This window comes from Rattus rattus, chromosome 13, assembly GCF_011064425.1.
Source record: "Rattus rattus isolate New Zealand chromosome 13, Rrattus_CSIRO_v1, whole genome shotgun sequence".
In the NCBI taxonomy this organism is placed as follows: domain Eukaryota; kingdom Metazoa; phylum Chordata; class Mammalia; order Rodentia; family Muridae; genus Rattus; species Rattus rattus.
Window position 1 is genome coordinate 60,894,293 of NC_046166.1, and position 7,622 is coordinate 60,901,914.

The following is a 7,622-nucleotide window of genomic DNA, read 5'->3' on the forward strand; positions in this document are numbered from 1 at the left end:
GTTTTGAAGGGTGAGGAACGGAAACATCAAAGCGATGTCATTAGTGACTCCAAGATGGGTTACAAAGGCGACTATCAGACCGTACTCTGGTAGAGCCTTCATTCAAGTAGTTCTCGGGGAGTTAGCCAGACTACAGAATGTGGGCAGGCAGGGGGAAAAAGCAGCTTTGGTCCGATAATACAGACGCTGCTAAACTAACTACAACCCAGAAGTGACTTCGCGGGCTCGTGCGGGGGACCCCGCCGCCTTCCGCGCCGCTACCGTGAAGGACACGAGCCCTTCCCAGGATTTGAGAGCTCATTGGATGGTAGTGGCGTCACTCGGGGTGACGTCACAGGGCGAGGCGCAGGAGGTGGAACCATGGAGACTGGGCTTCCGGCCTCTCTAACGTGGGGGCGGGGAGGCATTGGGAAGGTAGGGTTTGGGGCCTTAGTCATTTCGTAGTGATCACGGGCTCCCTTGGCGTCTCCTGTCAGCCCCCGACCTCACCCCTAAACTTTGGACATTTTCCCCTACGGTGTACCTAACCCCACTCCAACAATCCCCAGACCCACCACAGTCCTTCCCCCATTCCGCGGAAGCCACCGGCCGAGAGCCGAGGGCTCCTTTTGCACTGGTGCGGCGAGCGCGGGGTGCAGAGGTAACCCCGCTGTGCTGGGCGTGGGGTTCCCCGAAACGCCGGGCCGACTGCCTGGGAGTGGCCCAGAGCCCGGAGCCGAGGGCTGGGGAGCCTCCGCAGCAGGCCTGCCGCCCCCACACCCCGGAGGAGCGCCGTCCGCAGTGGGGCTGGTTTCCGAGGTGCTGAGCCCGGTTTGCGATGTTAGCTTTTGTAGCTGAGGTTTCCGTGGGATGGGGGGGGTGCCAGGCGGGAACCTCCTTCCGGCACGGTTGCGAGATAGCAGAATTATGCCAGTAGCCGAAGAGCGGCTCGGGGTGGAGAACGGTTTTAGTTAAAGGTACAGAGCTTAGTTCGGACTCTGGCGATTCAGAAACCCTAGGATGGGATCCGTTTGCATCTGCGCTTGAGCTATTAGTAGGTACCATTATGTCTTCGCTGTTCACATATAAAATTAGTAAGAACTTTTAGACTTTTGGGGTTGGCGGTAAATGAATCCAGGATGTTTACTTTCTACTTGTATTTTCTGGTTACAGATAAAGATGTCTTTCTCCTTTTAACCGTCGCAGCAGATTATTAGACACTGTTGACCAGAAATAATAAAAGCCTTTGGAGGCCATATCGTCTTCACGATCATCTTCTTAGAACCCATTTCTGTGTGTTGGGATCGAAAAAGTACCATTTTCAAATCCAGAGCTAAGAAAATACTGTGACTGTTGGAAATGAACTTGAAGGAAATTTTACACCTTGAATATGCAAATTTCTACCCTTGCATTAGTTTTTTTTAAAAAACGCCCGAATTCTGGTATTTGATGCCTTTTTAAAATACTAAATTGTCTACTTCTTTTGCCTAGGTCTCTGTGTTGGTTGGTTGAAACAAACAAACAAAAAAAAATATGGCCTTCTACAGTTATAATTCATTCTTAGCTATTTTCTGGACAAGGTAAGGCTTGGAATTTCCCACAAAAATGTACATTAAATTCATGCATTTATATGGAAAATATATGTTGTAAAAGGATTGGCTTCTGGCCAGACATGGTGACAAATACCTTTAGTCCCAGCACTCAGGAGGCAGAGGCAGGCTGGTCTCTGTGAGTTCAAGGCCACCATGGGCTACATAGTGGGACCCTGTCTCAAAGAAGTAACCAACATAACAAAGGATTGGCTGAGTACAAAACCTTGCAGAGTTTTCAGTACATTTTAAGGAAGAGCATATTTTTTAAAAAGATTTATTTATTTTATGTATATGAGTACACTATAGTTGTCTTCAGACACACCAGAAGAGGGCGTCAGATCCCATTACAGATGGTTGCGAGCCACCATGTGGTTGCTGGGATTTGAACTCAGGACCTCAGGAAGAGCAGTCAGTGCTCTTGACCACTGAGCCATCTCTCCAGCTCCAGAGGAGCATATTTTAATTTGAACTGCTTTAGAATGTAAACTGAGTAATTTTGTAACTACATGATAGAGGAAAAATAGATGAGACAGTCTTAGAGTGACACCTCTGTTAGTGACAAAGCTTACATGAGGACCTTGGGTGTGAGGAGGAGTGAAGCAGATTGGGAACAATCTCAGCCCAGGACAGGTTCCCGGTCTAAGGCCTCTTGTCATCTCACCTACACATTCAGAGGAGTGTTAACTAAATACTCACCACTTGCCACATTCATTGTATATTTTTCCTCCTGGCCATTTATAGAATATGTATTGATATGTTTAAAAATTGCACTAAAGAATAGGAAAAAGCCATCCTTTAGCCAAAAACAAAAAAATATCTTGGGTTTTTGTTGTTGTTTTGTGAGGCACGGTCTCAACTTTGTATCTGTGTCCTGGAACTCACTCTGTAGGCCACAGAGTCATGCCGCTCAGAGATCCGCCTGCTTCTGCCCTGCCTAAAGGCCGCGGCTACTCCGACCGGCTCTCGGCCTGTTGTCGCTCTCTTTACTTGGATGCATTGTGTTTTTAAGATCTTATGTTTTAGTTTAACTACAATATAAAATATTGTATATAATATTTATATAGAATATAAAACTGCGGGTTGAGGTGCTCAATTCTAATTCCTATTTTCAAAGGCTCTTGAGGAATTTCAGGGGGACTCCTTCACTTCGAAGGAATCCATACACACACAGACAAAGCAGTATCACCTGATTGGTTAATCCTCACGGGGACTATAAAGTTGTTTCTTCAAAATATTCTTGGTTATCAGTAGAGCAGCTAACAGTACAAGTCAGATCTTCATCTACTTTATGAGAGACAGACAGCACTGTCAAGCATCATCCCTGACAGAAATATGTTTTCCAATAGATATTTTTTTCAAAGATTTATTTATTTATTTTATATAAGTACACTGTCGATGTCTTCAGACACACCAGAAGAGGGTATCGGTTCTCATTACAGATGGTTGTGAGCCACCATGTGGTTGCTGGGATTTGAACTCAGGACCTCTGGAAGAGCAGCCAGTACTCTTCACCACTGAGCCATTTCTCCAGCCCCCAATAGATATTTTTTAATAAGGTATTTTACATTCTTTCTGTTACTTAATTACTCAAAAGGGCATGCCCTAGCACCCTTTTGGGGATCATCTTGTGGAACATCTTGTGGAAGTCAGTTCTATCCTCCTACCATCTGGGTCCCAAGGATTTAACCAGGGTTTAACATCAAGTGCCTTTACACTCTTGAACTATCTCACTGGCCCCTAGATGTTTAAATTAATAGTTTCAGAACTTGTAACTTGCTATGGCAAATTACTCTTCAGAATTACTTAAATATTTTTCATAAGAATATCTTCAATGATTGAGCACAATTCAGCTGTTTAAGAAGTTAATTTTGGGGGCTGGAGAGATGGCTCAGCGGTTAAGAGCACTGACTGCTCTTCCAGAGGTCCTGAGTTCAATTCCCAGCAACCACATGGTGGCTCACAACCATCTGTAATGAGGTCTGATGCCCTCTTCTGGCCTGTAGGTGCACATGCAGGCAGGAAGCTGCATGATGTATACATAATAAATAAATAGATTTTTTTTTTTTAAAAAAATTAACTTCGGGGGTTGGGGATTTAGCTCAGTGGTAGAGCGCTTGCCTAGGAAGCGCAAGGCCCTGGGTTCGGTCCCCAGCTCCGAAAAAAAGAACCAAAGAAAAAAAATTAACTTCTTTTTAAGTTAATTTTGGGCTGGAGAGATGGCTCAGCAGTTAAGAGCACTGACTGCTCTTCCTGAGGTCCTGAGTTCAATTCCCAGCAACCACATGGTGGTTTACAACCATCTGTAAAGAGATCCCATGCCCTCTTCTGGTGTGTCTGAAGACAGCTGCAGTGTACTCACATACATAAAATAAATAAATAAATCTTTTTTTTTTAAAGTTAATTTTTAATTTAGAGGTACAACTCAATGATTGAACGCTTGTCTAACACGTGCGACCTACTTTTTTTTGGCTTTAGTTCCCAGTATAGTCTTAATAGTGCACGACTTAATCCCAGCACTAGGGAGGCAGAGGAAGGCAGATCTCTGAATTCCAGGCCTGCCTGGTCTACAGGCAGGTTCCAGGAGAGCCAGAGCTACATAAAGAAACCCTGCCTCAATGTCAGTTCAAAAAAGAAGTTACATTTCTGGCTGGACATAGAGGGCTTGTAGCTCAATGGTAGATCACATTCTCAGGAAGGACATAAGGTCCTGGGTTGATGCCCAGCAATATACAAGTATACACACACACACATATGCACACACTATTGTATTTCATCCGTTAGTAAACAACAAACAACAGTTGCTTATAGCCTTATTGTCTTGTTTTTGTTTTTGTTTTTTTCACATGGAGAGATTTAATGAGAGAAGAAGAGTAGAGGACACAGGAGGCAGGCCATGGGCACTTGGTGGGAAGGGGGCAAGAACAGAGAAGAACAAAGAGTAAGAGGGAGAAGTAAGAGAGCTTTTGTCTTGTTTTAACCAGATGAAACGCCCTTTTGTTGTGTGTAATACATCTCACTGAGAGAGTGTCATCCTTCTTTTCTAGATTGCCTGGCCATTCCGTGCACCCTCCCTGCTCTCACTTCCCTCCACTTGCATTTTTCCACTTGCCAGATTCTCATTTGCGTACAGCCTATATGAAAAACTGTGGAAGCAGGAAGTACTCCTACCCTGGGCTCACAGGCAACAATAAAGTCCATCCCTTACGAACCAGACTCCCCCAAAAACTGCACACGACTTGCTGGCTACAAAATCACCCTGGTAAACCTCAGCCGGAGCAAATCCCGGAAGAGCCAAAAGCGACAGACCCTCAGCCTACCAAAGATGACCAGACCGAGGTTGCAGAAGGAAAGCGGTCCTTGAGACAGAAAATCATAGATGAAGTTAAATACTATTACAATGGATTCAGTTTACTTTGGATTGACACCAAAGTCGCTGCCAGAATAGTTTGGAGGCTGCTGCACGGACAGGTGCTAACCAGACGAGAGAGGCGAAGGGTAGGCAAGAAACACATTTGAAATGGCAAACAAAAAGGAAAGCTTCCTCCTAAAAACCCTTGGGTACCTCCCTTAGCATGCTTTATGCCCCGGGGTTGATGCAGAGCGCCCCCACCCTCCTAAAGTAGAAATTACAACTACTGATGAGAAAACACAGCCTCAGCCATGCTAGAGTTGGGATCCAGGGCCTGGTGCACATAAGCAGGATCTATATGTCCTCCCAGCCTCAGAGAACTTGTTTCCTTCTGTTCCTAGTTGTTCCTGGCTGAAATTCTTACCCTTTATGTATTCGCCTTCAGAACTGTTAAAATTGTGAAGCTTTTTAGGATTCGTTGTTTTAAATTATGTATAAGTGTGTGTGTGTGTGTGTGTGTGTGTGTGTGTGTGTCTGCATCTGCATGTGGGGGTGTGCACATGTAGGCGTCTGCAGCAGAAGCCAGAGGTATCTGATCTCCTGGAGCTGGAGTTAGACTATTGTAAGCTGCCTGATGTGGGTGCTGGGAACTGAACTCTTGTCCCCTGGAATAGCAAGTGCTCTTCTGAGCCGTCTTTCCAGCTCTATAATTGTGTCTTTAATCTTTTCAAGGACTTGAAAGGTTTCATATTTTATTTTATCTTATTTTATTTTTTTATTCTTTTTTTCGGAGCTGGGGACCAAACCCAGGGCCTTGCGCTTGCTAGGCAAGTGCTCTACCACTGAGCTAAATCCCCAACCCCGGTTTCATATTTTATATATTAAAAATATAAGCCAGGCAGTGGTGGCATGTACCTTTAATCCCAGCAGAGGCAGTGCGAGACCACCCTGGTCTACAGAGTGAGTTCCAGGACAGCCAGGGCTACACAGAGAAACTCTGTCACACACACCCCATTATATATGTACATTTTTAAATATAATAGAAAACACTGTTGATCATAGGTACTGAGACAGTGAGGTAGGAGCATCAGTTGAACCCGAGAGTTCAAGATCAGCCTGGGCAACATAGTAATTCCCTCATCTCAAAAAGGAAAAACTAACTTTAACTAATACAGTGTTTTATAAAACTGTGGGACTTTTTTTTTTTTTTTCCGGAGCTGGGGACCGAACCCAGGGCTTTGCGCTTGCTAGGCAAGCGCTCTACCACTGAGCTAAATCCCCAACCCCTTTACTGTGGGACTCTTAAGAGATGTCACTAATGCATATTGATTGTCACAGGTTTCTTTGAGAGCAGCCCATACATGCTTCTTGAGAGCTATGTTGAAGAGGAAAGTATGCCTTTCCGGCTGTGGAAAACCTTAGTTTTTACACACTTTGAGACAAAGGCAGGCTTTGTCTTGTGCTGGTTCTTGTGTGGTTCGGCCGGGGCATATGCTGCATATATAACGTTGCTTGTGCGTTTGTCTCTTCAGCTGTTGAGAACGTGCGCTGATGTCTTCCGCTTGGTTCCATTCGTGGTGTTCATAATTGTACCTTTTATGGAATTCTTGATACCAGTGTTTCTGAAGCTCTTCCCAGACATGTTGCCATCAACTTTTGAAAGTGAATCCAAAAAGGTATATAGGACTTTTAAAGCTTTTGTAAAAGAATTGATAGACTTTAGTTTTTAGAGCAGTTTTTTTGGGTTTACAGGAACACTGGGCAGAAAGTAGAGTTGACATGTTCCACTTAGTCACCTCTCCACCCCACGGGTTCCTGTCAGTAACGACTCGCACCAGTGTGGTGCGTGGTATACCTGAGTGGCCAGTGCTAATACATTATACACTGTTACTAATGAAAGCACATCGCTGGTGTTGGGGTTCACTCCTTGTGGTTTGCAGGTCTGTCGGCTTGAGCACCTCCCTGTCCACCAACCCTGGGTCACCTGGAATAGTCTCACTGCTCTAAAACCAAAATGTCTTGTGCCTGTTTGTATCTACTATGTTCCTCTTTTAGTCTAGTTTCACTCTGTAGTTTTGTCTTTCCCAGAATGCCATGCGATTGGAATCACACACTTTTCAGATTGGATTCTTCCATTTAGCAATATGTAATTACAGTTCAACCATGAGGGACTAGGGAGATGGCTCAGTGGTTAAGAGAACGTACTACTCTTGGCATAGGAACCTGATTTCCTCTGAGTTCCCAGCACCCATGGTGGCTCACAGCCACACGTACCTCCACTTTTAGGGGATCCGATGCATGAAAAAAACAAAAACGAACAAAAAAAAACCCCAACTCTGAAGTTCTTCCCTGAAAAGACATGACTCTACTAATTATATTTATGGATATATAAGTGTTTTTCTTTAAATCATTCACTTTTTGGAAATTGGTTGCTTTGCTTCTGATTTGGGCAGTGTTGAATAAAATGCTATGAATATTTGCGTTCGGGTTTTTTTTTAACTTGAGCGAGAGTGAGTGCACACTGTAAGACTATATCTAGCATTGTAAGGATTTGCCGAGGTGTCTTCCAGAGCAGTTATGCATCCTGCATCCCGCCTAAGAGTGCTGTTCCCTGTCTTTCCCAGCATCTGATATATTTGGACATTAGCCATTCTACTAGGTGTGCACTGGTTAGCTCCTTTGGCATCTCTGTAACTTCTTTG

At 44.5% G+C, this 7,622-nt stretch overlaps 1 protein-coding gene across 10 annotated transcripts in view; it reads left to right on the forward strand.

The window, feature by feature from the left end:
* The first annotated feature begins 361 nt into the window (after positions 1 to 361).
* Letm2 (leucine zipper and EF-hand containing transmembrane protein 2) overlaps positions 362 to 7,622 on the forward strand; it is a 20,360-nt gene continuing 13,099 nt past the window's right edge. For 2 of the 10 annotated variants that reach the window (XM_032919559.1, XM_032919560.1), the window contains exons 1-2: positions 378 to 1,559; positions 4,616 to 5,066. In XM_032919559.1, the coding sequence (XP_032775450.1) occupies positions 1,513 to 1,559; positions 4,616 to 5,066 (498 nt within the window). In that variant the 5' untranslated portion in view covers positions 378 to 1,512. Of the gene's footprint in view, positions 1,560 to 4,615; positions 5,067 to 6,452; positions 6,597 to 7,622 lie in introns of all 10 variants that reach the window. The other 8 variants (XM_032919557.1, XM_032919550.1, XM_032919552.1 and 5 more) reach the window with 8 other exon arrangements.